General features: G+C 35.9%; 3 protein-coding genes across 4 annotated transcripts; 2 read left to right on the top strand and 1 right to left on the bottom strand.

Moving 5' to 3' along the window:
- Positions 1-3,617: 3,617 nt before the first annotated feature.
- Positions 3,618-8,278, top strand: LOC132275875 (CO(2)-response secreted protease-like). The gene is made up of 9 exons (XM_059777045.1): positions 3,618-4,119; positions 4,475-4,734; positions 5,025-5,136; positions 5,572-6,088; positions 6,336-6,436; positions 6,539-6,781; positions 6,871-6,985; positions 7,151-7,361; positions 7,459-8,278. Exons 1-9 carry the CDS (start codon positions 3,959-3,961, stop codon positions 8,016-8,018), a joined length of 2,280 nt encoding a protein of 759 aa, XP_059633028.1. The 5' UTR covers positions 3,618-3,958; the 3' UTR covers positions 8,019-8,278.
- A 1,079-nt stretch (positions 8,279-9,357) lies between these two features.
- Positions 9,358-13,228, bottom strand: LOC132275876 (SKP1-like protein 1B). The gene is made up of 2 exons (XM_059777046.1): positions 12,802-13,228; positions 9,358-9,712 (listed from the first exon to the last, which is right to left on the bottom strand). Exons 1-2 carry the CDS (start codon positions 13,102-13,104, stop codon positions 9,539-9,541), a joined length of 477 nt encoding a protein of 158 aa, XP_059633029.1. The 5' UTR covers positions 13,105-13,228; the 3' UTR covers positions 9,358-9,538.
- Positions 13,229-16,252: 3,024 nt separating this feature from the next.
- Positions 16,253-20,474, top strand: LOC132278836 (uncharacterized). Of its 2 annotated transcripts, none has more exons than XM_059780733.1 (3): positions 16,253-16,529; positions 18,613-19,071; positions 19,629-20,474. In XM_059780733.1, the coding sequence occupies exons 1-3, from the start codon at positions 16,419-16,421 to the stop codon at positions 20,325-20,327; spliced, it is 1,269 nt and encodes a 422-aa protein (XP_059636716.1). In that variant the 5' UTR covers positions 16,253-16,418; the 3' UTR covers positions 20,328-20,474. The 2 variants fall into 2 exon arrangements, with proteins under 2 accessions (XP_059636716.1, XP_059636717.1); XM_059780734.1 differs by having other exon boundaries at positions 16,417-16,529; positions 18,557-19,071.
- Positions 20,475-20,504: the final 30 nt, after the last annotated feature.

Here is a 20,504-nt window from a genome sequence, read left to right as displayed (position 1 = left end):
ATTCCTCCTATCACATTGCAGGACCTCCATTACGAGGCAAAGGCATTCACTGCGGACTGGAGATCTCAAAGGGCTGAATGGGAATTCTAGTTCAATCCTCCCTCTCCTTAATCTGCTGTAAAAATAAAAATAACAATAAAATCTTAACATGTTAAGTTCTTAAGTTGTGTTCCAACTGTTAGGAATTATGTCTCAAATTCCCATTATTATTAGTTTCTATTTTAGAGTGTAATTTTATGGTAACTTCTTATAGAGACGTGAATTGGGCTCTAAGAAATTGTAATTCTTTGTCCACAAAGGAATTGGGTATGTGACTCTATAAATAGACACTTAGGCTATTGTTGAGAGTTCTGAGTTGAGAGAGATGTAGCCTCATGAGGGAGTATGTTGATGGTAGGGGTGAGTTACGGGTTTGGTAGAGTGAACACTGATAGTGAGACGGAATCTCGTGGCGTACACGAAAAACTCGGTCAAGAGTTTGTGTGCATGGTCCAGTGTTGAAATTCTCTATTATTGTAATATCTTTACATATATAGTAAATTTCTTCTCATCCGTGGATGTAACCCTGATTTTGAGTGAATCACGTATATATCTTCTGTAACCCTAATTTTGGGACGCAATCAGATGATGTAACCCTGATTTTGGGTGAACCACGTTCTCTTCTTCCAAAATAGAGAAGGTCGAGAATTTAAGTGTAGCTAGAAAAGAACATCTGAGTGTACGAGTTACATGCCAGCAAAACAAAAAAAAAAAAAAAAAAAAAGGGATTTATTGATGCATAGCAGATGTTTGTTGAGTTGGGTGTAAATTCTTTAATTACTAGAAGAAATTGAAAATTACATTTGTCATAAAATCTTTTTTGAGACACTCAAAAGGGCCATCACAATAAATTTCTGACCATGTAATTTCATTTTATCACATGAACCATGGGGGTTGAAAAGAGATTTATTGGATTTGGAATTTTCTTAAAGTGTTTATTTGATCTGTGTACTTAAATTTCTATGAAAATATTGGATGGTTAAAATGCAAGTTCATTGATTAAAGGATCCCACCTTTTGAAATTAAATTGAAGTTGGCCAGATGCTCTTTCACTTGATAAAATTTATGTGCTGTGATAAGGTGAAATGAGTCCTCAATAATTCACGTAGAGTATGAGTGTAATTGTGTAACTTAGGCAGGTCAACCCGAAGTCAATCTGAGCCCAGCCCATTTTTTCACGGACTTGGGCAACTATTTTTATAACTAAGGTTGCGTCCTGTTGAAATTAAATTGAAGTTGGCCAGATGCTCTTTCACTCAATAAAATTTATGTGTGATAAGGTGAAATGAGTCCTCAATAAATTTTTGTGGTTACATCTTAAGAAAAACTTCATCGGTATGATAGTCTTTCGGTTTATAATCCATTTCGTGTTAACTTAGGTAGGTTAACCCGAAGTCAATATGAGCTAAGTCCATTCTTTCACGGATTTGGGTAATTATTTTTACAAATAAGGTTGAATCTACGTTGAAAAATATTAATCCGAACTTAATTAGCATTAGGCTTAAGTTGAAGTGTCATTAACTCAAGCTCAGCCCGAATCTGAATTCTAATTTTATTTAAATATATTATATATAATATTTAAACTATGATCATATTTTTCTTTTTAACTTTCTTTATTTAAATCTTAATTTATTATATGTTAACTCTTTGAATAATTAATTTTTAAGAATTTATTTGTTTTTAAAAAAATTTATGCTTAGGATTAATCTAATATGAAACTAACTCAAAATACACATATTAAATTTTGAGTGTGGAGATTCGTCATGTGGGCACTAGGCAACCTGAATTAACCTCATTTTTTAACCCAAAATCTTATTATGAGTTGAAAATACCATTCTAAAAATTAAGAATAAACTGAACTTGGGTTAAATAGTTAAAGTTAAAAATCGACTTTGAGTTAAATATAATTGAACATTTCATGTGATGGGTACAATTTGAGTTGTACTTCGAATAGGTCGGAGTTGGAGCCTACTTCGAGCATATTTCAATTTTAGACCGTAATAATAATAATAATAAATTCCAAATTTGTAGAAGAGCAAAAGTGGAAGCCAATATCCATGGGCCCTACTGCCACCATAGAAGCAAACGCAGCCGCCCACTATGATTGATTGATGGATCACCCACGGAAGGGGAAGATTGAGAATTTGGAGATTGGTGGTTCATTTACATAATAGGGTTCCCAATACCTCCCAACACCAATCCTTGGTTGTTGCCCCATTTGATGACTTTGGTTTCTGGTGTCAAATGAATTAAAATGATTAAATGTAGTGAGCGTGCACTAAGGAGGAGAGTGATTTCCACATGTCATTACTTTTGAGATCCCGTTCTCTCTCTCTCTCTCACACACACACACACAAAAGTGTGTGATGATCGTTGAAGCATCATGCCCAAATGGCCTCCATAGTGTTTGTCAAAAAGATCTAATTCCCCCAGTATAGAGTGGGTCCCAATCATTTCAATGCACCACCACATGGTGAAGAGTACTCTCCATTACAATACCCACCAAAAAACAGATACACTATAGCCCTCTGATGCAGACTTCAAACCCGAAATCTCTACCCCACAATTGATCACCATTGTGTTCACCGACATCAGTTGACCATTCAATTCTACTAATCAAATGGCCAGGAAAAGGCCACTTCACTTCCAAATTCACGTTCCCATTTATGAAAACTATCATCCCATCAAAATGACGTGGGTAGTTAGTTGCTAAATCTGTTGCCTTAATTTATGGACAGATGTTGACTCCGATAATAATAAAAAAAAGGGTGGATTGAACATAATAAGCCTAATTTTTAAGTATGTGTCCAATCAAAGAAAATTTAGTATAAAATTTAAAATAAAATTTTTTTAATTTCAAATACAAAGTATTGATTCGATATTCCAATACATAAAATTAGGGTAATTGCAAATAAAACTCTAATATTATAAAGAATTTTATAAATTGTACTCCACCATTACAATTTGCCCTCTGGAGGAAGGAATTTTGCAACATTTTTAATAGTTAAGAGGGCATTTTGCATTTTAGGAGGTAACTTGTAAAATTTGTGTAGTACAAGGAGTTTTTAGCAAATGACCTAACTCTTTTTAGGGTAAAATTTTCTCATATTTCATACAAAACTCAATCTTAGATCTATAATTCTACTTACCTCTTGATGTTGTGGTTTATGTGATTCCCATCATAAAATGAATAAAAAGTCAATTTTACCCTCCTTATATTTGCAAAACATGCTACGGTTATCAAGATGGACCTCTCGTCCCTAAAAGGGAAGATAAAATAAAATGAAATCAAGAAGGGTTTATGGAGGATATTGACAAACTTCAATAATTGGAATTTACCTTTTTTTTTTTTTTTTTTTTTTTAACTTTTTATTGTCCAAATATTTTTACGGATATACCCAATAGTACATTGATGATTTTAAGTTTGGCTTCCGAGTGGTTGATTCTTCGTTACCTTAAAATACATGTGTGTGTATATATATATATACACACATATAGTTTATGGATGTTGACAAAGATAGATATTAGATTTACATATATATACATCACTAGCGCCTCCACCACCGCCGCCTCCACCACCGTTCCAAACCCGTCTCTTGATGGTATTAGATGATTAACCAATTGCGCACTTTGGATAATCCTCACTAGTACCGTGCAGTGCGCATACGCAGAACCCACCCACATTAACCAAGCCAAGATAACTTCACTTCTTTCACCACCAAATCAATCTTATTATTAATTGCCATAATACCATTTTAATGTTGTAGACTTATACTACTCTCTCTCTCTCTCTATATATATATATATATATATATATGAAGGACAAGGCAGATGAGCAGTGAGCTAGATCTCTCTCTGTATTCAATATAACCACCACTGTAGCATATACTGCAACTGTACTTTAGTACTCACAAGAAACATGAAAAGCCTTTCTATTTCCTTCTTTTGCTTCATCTCTCTCTTCCTTCACTACTCATTTGCTCAATCGCATACCGACCGCGTTTATATCGTCTACATGGGAGCTGCAGCTTCATCGAGGATCGACGACCATGCCGAGCTTCTGGGCTCTTTGTTAAGAAGGTTAATATAAATACATATATACACACATATATATATATGTATACTGTGTTTGTGTGTGTGACATAGAGAGCACAGTGCCATAAGCATTATAACAAATTAAGCATGATTCATGAAAGCAAACAACTTTTTTGTCATGCTATCATTTTGCCTGCTGGTTCCATTATATTGCGCGTGTCCAAATTCCATTATGTTGGTTGAATTCTTCAGAAAAGTAACAGTACTCCCAACACCTAACTCTATTCATTGTATTCTATCTTTTAATATGTATTACTAGTCTTCACATGCATTTGCATATGCAATTTTTGATCTAACATGCATTTAATTAATGATTATATTATCTAAACAATTGGTTCAGGAAAAAAAATTCAGTAGTACACAGCTACAAACAAAGTTTCTTAGGATTCGCGGCTCGTTTGACCGAGGAGGAGGCACATTCAATGGCCAAGTCATCGGGAGTTGTATCAGTGTTTCCTGATCCTGTCTTGCAACTCCACACAACACGTTCATGGGATTTTTTGAAATATCAAACTTCTGTAGAAATCGACTCCGGCCCGAGTCCAGATTCTGTCTCCTTGTCACAAGGAAAAGACACTATAATTGGCATTGTGGATACAGGTAAACCTCAGACTATACTAATACTTTCAAGTTATATATATATATATATATATATATATATATATATTATTAATAATGATAAGGAGTCAGACGGTAGGATATATCTGTCTATTTTAATATAAGTAAAAGTTAATGTCATCATGACTATTAATGACATCATGATGATGTCAGTCTTCACTCACATAAATCAGTCGAACTTCTGAGTTCTAGAACTCTTAATCATTATCATATACATATTGCAATATCGCATGCTTATATATATATATATATATATTGAATATGGAATTCAGGTATATGGCCGGAATCCGCGAGTTTTAGTGACAAGGATATGGGACCAATTCCGCCACAGTGGAAGGGGGTTTGCATGGAAGGGAAAGGGTTCACCACTTCCAACTGTAACAGGTAGTTAGAAACTACCACTATGCTTGTCATCATAAGAGATTATTACATTGTTTCGGACTAATTAACCCTTGACACATTTGCTGAGGTGTCAAATGTTACTTAACATGTTTGGTATTATATAATATTTTCTCCAATGTCATATAATGCAAGTTATTTTTTGTGGGCGAAACACCCAGCCCAGGTATTCTTTGGGCTGGATTACTTCTTGGGCTTATAAGACCTTTCCAAATGGGCCTCAAAAACTAAATTGAGCAACAACCAAAAATAATTAAAAAATTCGTTTGTTCTGACGGTTAAACTGAATGAAAACATAGAACAATCTTTATACTCCTTTGATTTTGATTTCTTTTTCATAGTTGTTAAAGAACTGAGCTCAACATGTCCATATTTTTATTTTATTTACTGTATTTGATTTTGAACGTTGAACGGCATCAGAAAATTGATTGGGGCAAGATATTATAATGACCCGGACTCACAATCATTGGAAGAACACACGCCTAGGGACCAAATTGGCCATGGCACTCATGTGGCATCAACGGCAGCCGGGAGCCCGGTTTCCGGTGCATCGTACTACGGCCTAGCCGAAGGGACTGCCAAGGGTGGGTCTCCGGGGTCGAGGATCGCAGTCTATCGTGTATGTTCGCCTAGCGGATGCCGTGGAGCGGCTATCCTAGCAGCATTTGATGATGCCATTCAAGATGGGGTGGATGTAATATCAGTCTCACTTGGCTCAGCAGGGGGGTTGGAGCCCGATTTCAATACCGATCCGATCGCCATCGGATCGTTCCACGCGGTGGAGAGAGGGATCACGGTGGTCTGCTCTGCAGGGAATGAAGGCCCTGACCCTGAATCCGTTGTCAATGTAGCTCCCTGGATCTTTACTATTGCTGCCACCACCATTGACCGTGATTTTGAGTCAGATGTTGTGTTGGGTGGAAACAAAGTGATTAAGGTAAATAATTCATACATTACACTACGAGTGTTGTAGTTCATCGAATGAGCGCGCACACGTGTGTGCACGCTATGAGCCATTCGATACAGTACAATAGGGCAACTAATATATACACAAGTATTATGTCGTCCTCCTAAACCTCGTAATCATGAAAAATAGTCTAATATTCCTGAAATATGGATGATATGAAGTGGTATGATTACTTATATGACAAGATGCTTGATTGGGTATTTTTATTTGAACACAGGGAGGAGGCATACAATTTTCCAACATCGGAAATTCTCCTGTGTACCCATTGATCAATGGCACCTCTGTGAAAGCTAAAGGCAATGACGACGAAGATGCAAGGTATATTGAACCACAGAACTAGTAAACAACAAATTTTAAACCCTCCCAGGTACCTCCCATGGTGACATAAGTGTAACTAATACAATGTTGCCGAGTTTTCAGTCACTGCTACCCGGAGTCACTAGACCAAAACCAAGTGAAGGGAAATATTCTTGTTTGTGAGAATGATGACGGAATGTATTCAGACAAAGAGAAGCTAGCGGGAGTGATCGAGAAGGGTGGGATCGGATTGATTTTGATTGATGATGTTGCAAGAGCAGTGTCTTCTTTTTACGGAGCTGATCCAATTTCTGTAATCACTTCAAAGGATGCCTCGGAAATTGTCTCCTATGCCAGTTCAACCAGGTAATGCTAATCCAGGAATATCTTGAGAAATTTTACAATTCAAGTTTAAAAGCAATTTAGTGCTCACTCTGTTTTGGAAACTTATGAAGCAATCCAGTGGCAACAATACTCCCAACAGTATCAGTGACAAAGTATAAGCCAGCCCCTAGAGTGATCTTCTTCTCATCCAGAGGCCCTTCATACGGCACAAAGAACGTTCTCAAGGCAAATTTTCTGTGTCCCTCTCTCTTTAAGTTGTGTTTTTATATGAAACATTGCGAAAAACTTCAACTGAAATAGATGCAATCTTAGCTGATTCCATGGTACTCTTGGTGCAAGGAAGATTTTCTCGGGTTATTGACGAATGCTTGTTGTTTGACATCGTTGCAGCCTGATGTAGCAGCACCAGGAGTGGACATTCTTGCAGCATGGCTTGGGAATGACACGGCAGGGAGTCTGCCGGGGAAGCAGCCCTCCCTTTTCAATGTGCTTTCAGGGACTTCCATGGCGTGCCCACATGTGTCCGGAATTGCTGCCACTGTCAAATCCCAGTACCCTAACTGGAGTCCCTCTGCAATCAGATCAGCCATCATGACAACAGGTTAGGATATCTACCAGCAAATTCCGAGTATTCTTGAATCTAGCTAGACTTGTTACCAACCCACCATTAATGTCTTCCATTGTGGATTCATGAACAGCAATACAAACGAACAATTTGAAAGATCCAATAATGACAGATTCAGGATCGGTAGCCACACCTTACGATTATGGTGCAGGGGAAGTAAGCACGTCAGGACCATTACAGCCAGGACTAGTATACGAGACGAACAATGTTGACTACTTGCAATTTCTCTGTAACTTTGGGTATGATTTGGCCACCATAAAAGCCGTCTCCAAAGATATTCCGGTGGGGTTCGCCTGCCCCAACAACCCTAGTCGTGATCTAATCTCGGACATGAATTACCCCTCAATAGCCATAGCCAACTTCAAAGCGAGCAAGAAAATCACCAGGACTGTTACAAATGTAGGGGATGTGGCTGAAACACTTTACATTGCAACCGTGGATGCACCTCGTGGTTTGGATGTCAAAGTGACACCTGATAAATTGCAATTCACAGAGAATATGAAGAAGCTGAGCTATGAAGTAGCATTCTCTTCCACTGCTGCAACTCCGACAGAGGGAGATGTCTTCGGTTCGATTACATGGACAAACGAACACTACAAAGTCCGGAGTCCATTTGTTGTAAGCAGTGACTGAACACAACAAACACAATCTTTAGTAGCGTTCCTGGATTATACCATCGGTACTGTGAATTCACAGAAGAATAATCTATAGTATACTCTGTCGAGCTTATTAAGCTTGGTAGGTACCACAAAAGGAAAGGTGTCACCGTGTCTAATAATTCTTGAAGTGAAGCAAGTTAAATGCTAACATCATACAAGAACAAAGAGTGCGATAAAAATATGTATAGTTTCTTAGGGGCATGTATTTTTGGGTTTTTATATAATTTTTTTTTTGGTCAAAAATTATAGGCCATGAGGGGCCAATTTGCTACACATCTTCAAATTACATGAATTTATATGCATGTTTTAAAAATCGAGGCTCTTTCTTGCTAATTTTTTATATTGCCGTTTTGTTTTTTTTCTTTTTTTCTCTATACTTTACTCTATAACCAATAGTAGGGGGTTAGCCCACGCTAAACCCAAGGTTCTAACACCTTAATCTGCGCCAAGCCCAAGTTCCGAAAAACCCACTGTATCTCAACCCGTGTCATACTACACGGATTTTTCGGGTCGTCTCAAATTTTAATAACCTATAAATAAATATACATGCAAAAAACCTAGAAAAATCAGTTTTGAATTTTAAATATTCTAATTACGTCTCAAATTTTAATAACCTATAAATAAATATACATGCAAAAAACCTAGAAAAATCAGTTTTGAATTTTAAATATTCTAATTATAGTCAGATTATTTATCTACAGGTGGTTGTAAAAAACCAAGTATATAAAATTGAGAACCAAGGCTTGTAATTTGATAAGAGTGAAAGAAGCTTCTAACCAATTAACAATTTCTTCATGGTATCAAAGCATTGATCCTACCTACAACTCTTTGCTTGGTGGGTATCTTTTGCTCTTCATCAGTAGTAGCTTTTGCTACTTTTTAGCAATTAACCAGAGCATTGCCAAAAGATAGTTCGAAAAATGGCTCAAAACATTTCCAGTTCGTCAATTCGTAATTATGTTTCAATCAAGTTAACCACGCAGATTTGGTCCCTAATTGAACGAGAAGATTTAGATGGAACAGATGTATCACTGAACCAACAGAAGAATTTATTACTAGCGATGGCAAGAATGAGTTGATCAATCCTAGCTTTGTGAAATGGAGAAAGTCGGATCGTGTATGTTAAAAACATGGTTAACTGGAAAAAGCATCAGCATCGCTGGACCACAATGGAATACTAGGATGCCTAGCCATGCCAACAAGCAAAAGACACAATATCACATGATGTCCTGTTTATCCCATATATTTTGAACATCATCAACCATTCCACCCACATCAACCAAATTGAAAAGCACAAGCATAAAACACCAACGGAAGGAATAGCATAATATACCATATTAGATAGAGGAGCACTAGACCCCAGGTTCTTTTACCAACAGTTTTCAAGTTACTAGCTACATAGTTATTGTTCATAAAAGATGTGATGGAAATAACCACATCTTCAGCAATCCAAACTACCACAGAAAGCTAAAGCCGCCATTGAGATATCATCTTTCACTCAAAGGCCCACTGGTTCTCCCTACGAACCTCCTCCTCCTCCTCCGGAGTGAAGTCATTCTTGATGTTGAACGTCTTGCGGATTTCCTCCGGAGTCTTTCCCTTGATCATGTCTGCAACAGTCTGGCATGTCAGATCCAACAAGCTCTTGATGTTCAGATAGTTCGCAGCCTAGAAATCAAACACCAAGTACAAGTAACTAACTATACCTTGTGACAGCATAAATTCATGAAAGAGACAGAACAAAAGCAGTGACAGCATAGGGTGAGACATGAAATATAGCATACGCATCTTGTAGGAGGGCAAAATTCAAAATTGTGTTCATTAGGCTAATACACTTTCCTCAAACAGTTTAATATCATCCTCACTATGCCATCTAATTACCTTCTCAAAACAGATGCTAAAAGATCAACAATAGCTAAAATCTTCAACTGAGAACAATATAGAAAATCTGTTACTAAGGAGAAACCCATACTCCAATGAGCATAGCAGAAGGCTGAGCAAATTTTACAGAAAACAAATCACAAGAAAAAACCAAGGGCAGCCACTTCATAAATAAGAGGACATGTTACAGCACAGTTTGTGAAAAATGGATCCTGCAAAAGAAATGCTCAATTAAAAAAAATAAAAAATAAAAAATAAAAAAAAACGATGCCCCATCCTCCCCCAAAAAAAAAAAATAGCAATAATACGTGATACATCCAATTATTGGAACCTATTGTTCACCAATACAAGGCCAATGCAAAAGAAAAAACCACATTTCTTGCATTTAAAAGAAATGCAACGCTAAACGTATCTGGCCCAACTAAATTATTCACTGCCAAAACTATTTAGAAACTATACATGAGTAACCTTGCCTACATGTGTCCTTGCTTAGTGACGCTATATATTTTCTATGGCCTCACTTCCAAGGCAGGAGAAGGTGTTCAATACAAGGGGAAACCAAAGAGCATACCACCACCCAAAAGAAAGAAACATAAATGACCCAGATGATAACCCCACCAATATTCATCAAGCATGCTCAGTTTTTCTAATTAGGGCTTATTTCAATTTGCACCATCTAATTATTAGGAAACAAGTAGAACAAAATGTGCGATATTTTGAAGTTCAGGAAACAGGATTAAAGAATAATCAAACTTTATAAGCAGGATTAAATGCATTTTACCCTTATGTTGAGTCTAGCATTGGTTTCGTTGCCCTGCTCTTTTGATGATGATATTGAGAGTATTTTTTTTTTTTGGTGGGGGGGGGGGGGGGGGGGGGGGACTTATTTTCCTCTCACGGGAATAAGTGAACCAAACAACCGACTACTACACTACAAATTAGAAAATCAAACCTAAGTGCAATCCTAATCTAATGTCAGACGTATGATTAATTTACTAAGGATAGATCAGCCCAGTGTTATTTATATTAGTTGGCAGTATCACGTATCTCTTTTATTGAACAGAGCTAATCCAGCCTAATCCTACCAGGCAAGCGAATACTTCCTAATCATAGATATAATAATGCAGATGACAATGTAAATGACAAAGTAAAAATGACACTGTGCCAACAATGTATAGCAGAAATGGTTCATGTTGGTGGTAGTGTTGCATTAATGCTAATGGAGATAGTAAGGATGACAGGTGTAGCAACCAAAATGCTCAGAATTTACAAAATTTAGATCAACAATATGAAGTGCATTAATCAACATTGAGCACTATAAAGCAGAGTAATTATTCAATGATGCAAAGAGTAAAGCAACTTCCTAACAGGATTGGTGGAAGAGTTTGCTTGAGTGGACAGTGACAGTGCAGTCATGAGAGAAATATTTGACAACGCAAAAAATAAAATAAAATAAAAAATTCAAGGAATCAATAGTCACCTATATTTCAACTAAGAGTGGGGCTTTGAGAGTATAATAAAGATAAAAAAAAAAAAAAATGAGCTACACCCATTCAATATGCTACAACATTAATGATCAAATTTATCATTTACCGACACTAAGACATTAGTGAGAAAAGTACTGGAATAATCATTAAAGAAATCTAGATAACTGACTGAGACACTAGAACATTTGAAATAATAATAAATAAATAAAAAATACTCATTATCCACAATATGTCCCTAGTGGAACTCAAACTCTCAACCTCCATTCTTTGGGGAGGAGAAATCATACCATTGGACTAGAGGCCCTACGGCAAAAAATCAAAAAAGTCAAAACTTGGATTTCAGACATAATTCAAACAATAATCTGTAAAGTATATAACAACCATTCATATCTGAAGTAGTACAAGAAGAAATCTAATACCAAATCAAAAATATATTCCTTCCCAAAGTTGTGAATAGTAAAACTAAATCACAGACTGATGGATTTGCAAAGCATGTAGATGTCAACATATTCCCATGTTTCGCAGGATCGCCCGATACCAAGAAGTATTGCCCAATGTAGATACAAATTACGTCAATTCGAATACAACTAATGAATTGTGATACTGACCAATAAACTGATACAAGTTGAGTGCGCCATCTCGCTGTCTGTGAGGCGAATCACAATATATAACTTTACACATGTGAAACAATAAAATAATGATAACATCCATTTCAAAATTAGAGATGTTGGGATTTTAAAAGAACAAATTAAATAATAGAAGACTTTGATTGAATGAAGATAGGGCGCTACATATGAGATATGGCATGACACATTATGGATGCGAATAATGATATAGGTACCGACTGAATATATGAGTATGCATATGTATAAATGTAAAAGAATAATGATCTTTCATCATAACAACAACAAAAGCCTTTAGATTTTTGTTTGCAGAGAGATCTTTCCAATCAACCCTAGGAATATACCAAAATTAGGGGAGGGAGATCACTCAGTGGGCCTTCAAATAATTCAACTCGTATAACTTTAACTTTTGGTTTTTAAACCAAAACACGCAGTACACCAAAAGTTCCCTTAATTTTCTCCTCGGTTGAACAGCGCATTGAATAAACCCTCACTAGGTCAAACAGTGTTCGTCGTGCAATCAAATAAACGTTATAAAGGGCAAAATCATTATCACACTTAAAAAAAACCAACCCTAATACGCAATAAATATAATAGTAATAATAATAATAAAAGAAACACCATTAAACCATCAAGAACAAAAAAACCTAAATCAGAAATTACTTCAACCATACAGAACCAAATCAACAGAAAATGAAAGAAGCAGTCGTTATATACGCATGTAAATCTATATAATGAGAAGGAAATTAGGGTTTGGAAACTCCACCAGAATGAGATCGAAGAGAGTCGCCTGATCAACTTTGACGAACTCAGCCTCGAAAGTCTTGAGGTCATCATCAACAGCACCGTTGGCACGATCCTCAGTCTTGGGAGCCTCCACATGCTTCCTGCAGTACTCGATGACCTTGGCCAAGATCTTACTGGTGACGTTCGGCAGTGGGATTCCGTTGTCGGCACAATCGTCCTCGATCATGTGCTTGATGGTCTGCGACTCGAGAGCCACCGCCTGGTCGACCTCGAAGGTCTCGCCATCAGAGCTCTTCAGAGTGATCTTCTTCGACGACGACATGACCGGATCGATGGATTGATTGGAAAAACCTAACCCTAGGTCTGAGAGCAAGAGAGAGCGAAAGAGAGATTTGAGCAAATGGAAGAGCGAGAGGCTTTTAACACGCGTTCGAGATATGTAACAGCTGCTGGCACGCTTTGGAGATATATATAAAAGCTGTAACACGCGTTTGGGTCCTTATAAAGCAAATGGACGTATTACCGGAAATCCGCAAATCTACTCTCTCCTTACCTTTTAATGACCAAGTAAATAATAATAATAATAATAATAATAATAATAATAATTTAAACTACTTATTTTATATTAAAAATATTTTTGATATTTTCCTAAGGTTGTCAATATTTCATCCATATACTCCCTTTTATAATTCTGCGTACAGGATTGCATGATTTTCGCAAATGTCACAGGTCTAAATTTTTATATTTTAATTTTTGTGTGTAATTTTTTTATAATACTAAACATGTATTCTCTCAAAATTGTAAATAAATACGGAGTAAAAAATAAAAGAAATGAAAAATTACTTTTTTGGTCTTAATTTCCTATGGCTTGTGTGTTTATGGTTTGTAATTTTTTTTTTTTTTTTCCCTTTCCTAAACTAGATTTAAAATAATTTGTGCTTTGTAAGTTTGTTCTCTCTCTCTATATATATAAGATTATATATATATATAACATATTTGAATATTTGATTTCCCAAATCAAACCCTTAAAAAAGATTGACTAATTTTTTATAATCAGAGTGTTATGTTCTTAAAAGAGAGTTTCTCCGTAATAAAAGCCATAAACTCTTCACATTTATAAATTTAATGTTTAGTGATAAAATTATAATAAGAAATAAAAAACTTGACGCAGAATGAACTGGATTAATTGTTCGAGAGCAGTTTAGACTCACTGTTTTTAAAGTTTGATTTTGAGTCATTTGACTTTATTCGCTACAAAAATGAGCCAAACTATAACTTTTTTTCAAAACACCTCAACAAACAAATTGTATCTTTCTTAGTTTTAGGTTATACAAGCTTTTTTCTATAGATTGTTTGCATGTTGTCGTTTTCTCATGTCACCTCTCAAGACTTATTTGAAGATATTAGATAACCATCAAATGTCACATGAGAAAACATTGTTTCTATAAATTGTTTAGTAATTAAACATGATCAAATTCAACTCAACTCGTGTTGAGCCCAATTTTTATAAAATAATAATAAGTGGAGCCCAAACTCAATTTTGGCACTCGTCTTAATCTTGGGTTGAGCCCAAGTAATCTAAAACTCAACTGACTTAGGCCCTGTTTGGGGTATGTTCCATCTTGTTCTATGCCCTTCCCGACAGTGCAAATGGGCACTATTGAGGACACCAATTTGTTTGGTATGGGCTGTATTGTGTCCAACAGTGCTAGAACAAATTCAGTTTTTGGGCCAATTTTCGGAACAAAAAAATCATGTTCCAAAGTGTTCTCAAATTGTGCAAGGCCCACTTTTCACTGTAGAATGGAGAACAACAGCCCAAACACTTGGAACACTGAGAACACAATTTATAAGAATCGGTCCATCTTGTTCTAGGGTTCTCTCTACTACTGAGGCGATTCCCAGTGTACCCTTGGGAGGTACTGAAGCTTTCCAAACGGGGCCTAACTTTCTGATCCTGCAAACAAGTTAAAACTGACATGATTTTTACATGGTGAAAAAAAAATAATAAAATGTTCATTTGCAGCCCAGCAATTAATAATTTTTTTTTTTAAGGAAGTGTCCCACTTGAGTAAAGGGGAAGAAAAGAAATAATAAAATTATTTTAAAGCAACCTAATGTTGATAACAGCATAAAAGACTAGGTATATACTTAGTTTGTAACTATAGAAATAGTTTTCTGTTCTCAGAAAATTGTACAAAAATTCTTTTTGGTTCTATTTTCTGAAAATTCAGTTATAAAAATACTTGTTCTCAAATAACATTTTTTATTTTATTTTATAGAAACTGTTATCTGTTTTCTGAGTACTGTTTTTAGATTTACAAACTAAGCGGGGCTAAATTTTTGTATCTTGTTACCCTATATTTTAGTATACACATTCAAATAATTTATTATGGAGAAGGAAGTATATAATATTCATTTAGGCTTAAGGATTTTGTGGTCTAATGGATGCTAAGAGTTCAAATAAAAAAAAGTCAAATGGAAGCGTGAGTTTTCTTGTCAATGAAAAAATAAAGCATACAATACTCCGGATACTTCGAAAACTTTTCATTTCTATTGAAAACTCCATACTTCTTCATTATTAAAGAAAAAAAAATGATTATTGTATCGATTTGTGTAAATTACTAAACATACTTATTTTAATTAGTCCATTTATACAATAAATAAAAAAGTAGATCCCTTCACTTACTTGTATTATGCATAAATAACTAATAAAAATTTTGGATTAAGTAATTCAATGCAATAAATCGGTTAAAGTATCACTGCTTTTAAAGACAATATATAAATTTCATTAGAAGGAGTACCACTGGTTAAAATACCCGCAAATACCCAATGTATTGAATATTTGCAGTGTGTTGTATACTATCTCTGTAAAGATGTTTGAGTTTTGACATGTATCACTGCTCTTTTCAAACCAATCAGGATTTTTATTTTATTTTATTTACTTATTTATTTCCTTTGATGACATGGAACATTTTCAATTACTTGGTAATTTACTTATACATGAGAGATTATTAGCAAATAATGCAAATAATTTAGGAAGGGTTAAAATGCAAGACATCCGAGTTTTCTCTCTATCAGTTTCTTTTGCAAATCATATTTACAATTAGGTTCAATTTGGTTAAATGAAAGGTAGTAGTTAAAAAAATAAAAAAGGGAAAGTAACTAAAGTGAGGTGAACAAAAGAAAGTAAATTTTCAAGTGCATTTGATTAGCAATTAAATTATTATTTTTTTTCAAAAAAAGCATGAAAAAGTATCATTTTATAATTTCAATTGCATGAAACTTATCACAATATAAATACATTATTGTAAGCTTATAAAATTTTTTCAAAAAATTTAAGTGAGTTATTTAATATTTTTTTAAAAGAAAAGAAAAATTACTTCTAAATTATTTAGAAATTTTCATTTCATTTATTTTCTTGCTAGAAGGGGGAAAATAAATAAATAAATAAAAATCGGCATTCCTAATAAATTGATAAAAATCTCACACCTTTGCCTTCAGTTTCTCGCGATTGCCTCAATTTTTGCTTTTGGTTGATTGCCGCTTTCTCATTTCAAAATTCGAAGCTTTTCAAATCTGATTTTATAGGGTTTCAAATAATCTCTCTCTCTCTCTCTGTGCAAGGGTTTTGGAATGGAACCCTTAGCTTCAGTAGGCGATAAACTGAAAGGGTTTGCGAAATCGACCCAAGACTTTACCAGCGGCGTCTTTCACTGGCACGACAAATCCAAGCGCCGCAATCCGGTACTCCCAATCTTCTATCTATCTATCTCTCTCTCTCTCTCTCTCTCTCTCTCTCTCTCTCTATATATATATATATATATATATATATATCATTCTCTATATTTATATGCACAGGCTGTACCGCCGCAAAATAGATATTTTGATGCTCATCTTTGATCTTTAAATTCATTAGACCTAATATTGTTCATAAATTTTCTGTTTATATTACTTAGATTTGTTTTGATCATATTCATTGTATATTTATTGGGAGAAAAAAAAAAAAAAAAAAAAAAAAACTTTGCTAGGAGAGGTTTTTGGTATATTTATGGGGAAAAATCGTGGCTTCTGGATTCTGATTTAAACATTTTCTTAAATGCATTTTAAGGGTGGAGTGAAATATCTGTTCATTTTCCATGAATTTACCTTCAATTTTCTTACTAGAAAACGTTGAAAATGATCATCAGTGTCACCCGCACGAGTTCAAGCCTCTGAGCAGCCATTTTGTAAAATACTAAAGGTTAGGTCTGTCTCGAGCCCTCCCTCTCTAGTCTCCAGGACCTTGCTGTAGAGGCAGCATAACTGGCAATGTCCCTACCCCGGCTAGATTTATTCTTACCTACAACAATAAATGTGTTGTGACTGCGTACATCTGACCCTCCCTAGACCCCACAATTGTGGGGAGCCTCGTGCACTGCCCATGTCCATTGTCGTCCACTACTGGTTTACAATGATAAAGTATTTAGAAAATCAATCAAAAGTATAATCTGTTTTGGAATTGCAAGTCGAGCCTGACTATACGAGTAACCTTTGGAGGAGGGAGGAGTGAGAATCTTTCTAAATTAAGCAGAACCCTGTCAAGCTTTGCTCATTTGCAATTAATTATTCTTATTGCATGAATACCCGTTTTCAGATTATCTTTAAACCATTAAATTGCAGCCATGATATAGCCTCCATATAATATTGAACTATTATCCAGCTTATGTTGTTTGGTTATTTTTGGGTGAACAGGCCACGCAGAGTTCACTTTTTGGTTTGTGTTTTAATTCCTATTTGTCAAACTATTCTGATCTGGCTGAAATTGGCATCCTCTTTTCTGGTGACTATTTGAAATACAGATATTCCTTCCCTTAAGGTTGATACCATCTCAATGAAGAGGACTTCTCTCTTCTGGGATGTAATTATGTAAACGAAGATAAAGGTTCAGTACAAGAAAATCAAATGAACAAATGTTATCAACATTCCATAGCATACAAGTTGTTAACATTGTTGATACAATTGTAAATAAAGCTAATTGATCAAAGTCCATGAACTGCCGAATTGGCTACTGGAATTGAAACTAAGCCTGGGGTTCCTCTCCTGTTATTCTTTGGGCTGTTTTTTTGGCGGTGATGGCATGTAAAAGTGCTTTTCTTCCCTTTTTTCATGTGCTTTGGTAACTCCTTCCACCAAGCTTTGCCACTTGTGTTTGCACTAATTTCTATCGCATTGCTTAATCCCAGCTGCTTCAGCCATATGAAATTTTGGTTCAAACTTATATGATTTTCTACTGGATATTTACTATTTTTTAAAATCAAGATGCTTTTGGTATTTGTGCTGTGATTTACCTTTGGTTAGAAGCCACTAAAAACTAGAATCCTTTGAAAGGATCTTCTGATTAATCGAGAGATTAATGAGAATCCAAAAACAGTGCTCAGCATGTGGGATACTTGTTGCATTTTCTTTTTTGGAAGTTAAAAACTTATGTCTTCTTTCTTAAAATTTGAATAACTTACTGGTTCTCAAGGATCACAAAAGGGGTAGATACCATTAGTTGCTATTATGAGCGGTGTCTCTTGCCGGGAAGCATAATGTTCGAGTCCTGGTTGAGAAAGAGGTGTGTGTAGTGCCTATAAAAAAATAAATTGTTGAACCATTACCCATTACCAGTATTCCAATTAACACACATTAGGTACTGCTGGCAAACATTCTATTGCATGGTCATCTTTGAGTTGTCACACTCTGTTTTGCTTTTCGTTATTTTGAGTTTGACAAATTTGCTGCTCCCGTAGGTAGGGGCAAGCTGTATGATGGAGCTTTACAACTCTTCCCATGATATGATTTTCAGATTGAAATTTTGAAGCGCTTGCAGCGAGAAGCATTTTCAGATCTTATGAAACTTAGGGATAGACAAGACAAGGTGGAGAGAGTGCTTTCCTTCTACAAGCCTTCCAACGGAAGTCCATTCCAAGAAACCAGCACACACATAAGGGGAGAAGTTGACGTATTGGGGGCTTTACTAATGATGGATAATGTTGATCAACAGAAACATGATGCAATTAGCAGTGCAGGAATCCGTACTGGTATTCATTCTAAATTCACTTTTGAGACTACCATTCGGCAAAAAGATACTCTTGTAGCAGAGTTTGTGGCCAGTGAAAAAGGCCAGAGTGATGTTTTAGGCAGTCCACTTTCACTAGCAAAAGTCTTTTATGCCGCAAATATTAGTGACTGGTTCTCTGCTATTGCAATTCCAATGGGAGCTCACTGCAGGGATGTTGGAGTTGCTACAAATTCTTTTTATCAGGTAAAGTCTATCTGGTAATTTTTATCTTTGGTGTTTTGTTTGTGTTCCAGCACTGGTATTTTTGGATATATACACCTTTTTTTATTGGTTGTGTTTTATCATTTCTACCATACAGTGATTTGAGTTCGTATGCATGAGAATAAATAATCAATCAGTTACATGTACTTGTAAGTGCTTATGGCCTGCAAGTGAACATGATGTGATGATCTTAACCTTTTGATGGTTCTGCAAATTGTTTGTTTCTTTTGCCAACTCTTTTGAGCGTCACTTGTTCCTGGTTGCACAGTAGGAGTCTTTAGTGATATTCTTTTGTGCTTTTTTCTCTGTGGCTATGACTTTTTCTTTGCATGTCAAGGTTAATTAGATTGGTTGTATTAGCGAGGATGGTCCTGTTTGTGTATTCATAATGTTGTGTCAAAATTAACTTTTAAGCATAATGTTGGAGTTGTTCTATTTTACTTTCCGTGTTTTGCCTGTATATAAGTCTTTGCTATTTTTCAAGTCTGGCTCCCGATTTTCAACGACGGGGTAACGATGAATTTATATGCTTTTGGCAGAGAGGAGGTCTTACTAACTACTCATCGCATGGACCATCACTTTTGAATGAACATAGGGGCAGCGCCGTTGGCCTAATGGTGAGAAAACCAAATGTTGTTGCTTCTTTGGCTCAATTTGTCTCAGTACTGGGGATGCAACCTGGTTCTATTGGAATAACACGTATTTTCGGCACTTTTGGGCAAATTGTCTGCCAGCTTTCAAGAAGCACAAAACTCTCTCTTATGGGCATACACCAAGTGCCTAAATTATCAAGTCAACAGGTCAGTCTGGGAGCCCTAGCAGTGCCAGTTGGCCTTTTCAACCGCCGTAAAGGTCCTGAAGCAGTGATGGAGGCATCTTCTCCTCCCATTGAGACACACACAGAGGAAAATGTCATGGCTGGATCAATTGCTGTAATGCTGGAATCAGAGCTTGATGAGAGTACTAGAATTGGCGGTTGGCTTGAGATGCAAAAATCAAATCCCAAACATCTACAATGGGCTGTTACCATGTCTGATACACCCGAAGATGATTTTGGATGGGGTTTGAGCTTGGCTGGGTCAATCCAAGGTCCCAAGAGTTGGGACCATTTTCAGGCTGAAACCTTTCTGAACTTCAACATCGGTAAGAGATGCCGCTTGCAGCCAGCTCTTGTATATGTGATGGATGGAACTGCCCAGTTTCCCGCCCTTATGTTTCGGTCTAGTTGGTCCTTGTGATCACTCCTGTCTTTCCCCTGTTAAATGATTGGGTTGTCCGTTAGTTGGCGGACATCTATCATCATCGGAGTAAGTACTCTTGTCCATCTTTTTTGCTCAGTAATATTATAATAATATATTAATGATGATATTGTTTTCATCCTTATAGATTTTGATTTTAATATGATTGCAATAGAG

Source organism: Cornus florida, unplaced genomic scaffold, assembly GCF_030987335.1.
Source record: "Cornus florida cultivar Cherokee Brave unplaced genomic scaffold, ASM3098733v1 CherokeeBrave_3.0.0_Hap2_Chr10, whole genome shotgun sequence".
NCBI lineage: Eukaryota > Viridiplantae > Streptophyta > Magnoliopsida > Cornales > Cornaceae > Cornus > Cornus florida.
The sequence above is the reverse complement of the archived record's forward strand: the minus strand, read 5'-3'. Positions and strand labels throughout refer to the sequence as shown.

Excerpts from the sequence above, each read along its gene's own strand:
- LOC132275875 (XM_059777045.1), top strand. The coding sequence starts at position 3,959 with ATGAAAAGCCTTTCTATTTCCTTCTTTTGCTTCATCTCTCTCTTCCTT. Across the intron at positions 6,986-7,150 it reads GCACAAAGAACGTTCTCAAG|CCTGATGTAGCAGCACCAGG; the intron begins GCAAATTTTCTG and ends ACATCGTTGCAG. Across the intron at positions 7,362-7,458 it reads ATCAGCCATCATGACAACAG|CAATACAAACGAACAATTTG; the intron begins GTTAGGATATCT and ends ATTCATGAACAG.
- LOC132275876 (XM_059777046.1), bottom strand. The coding sequence starts at position 13,104 with ATGTCGTCGTCGAAGAAGATCACTCTGAAGAGCTCTGATGGCGAGACC. Across the intron at positions 9,713-12,801 it reads CTCTCTTCGATCTCATTCTG|GCTGCGAACTATCTGAACAT; the intron begins GTGGAGTTTCCA and ends TTTGATTTCTAG.
- LOC132278836 (XM_059780733.1), top strand. The coding sequence starts at position 16,419 with ATGGAACCCTTAGCTTCAGTAGGCGATAAACTGAAAGGGTTTGCGAAA. Across the intron at positions 16,530-18,612 it reads AATCCAAGCGCCGCAATCCG|ATTGAAATTTTGAAGCGCTT; the intron begins GTACTCCCAATC and ends TATGATTTTCAG. Across the intron at positions 19,072-19,628 it reads CTACAAATTCTTTTTATCAG|AGAGGAGGTCTTACTAACTA; the intron begins GTAAAGTCTATC and ends TGCTTTTGGCAG.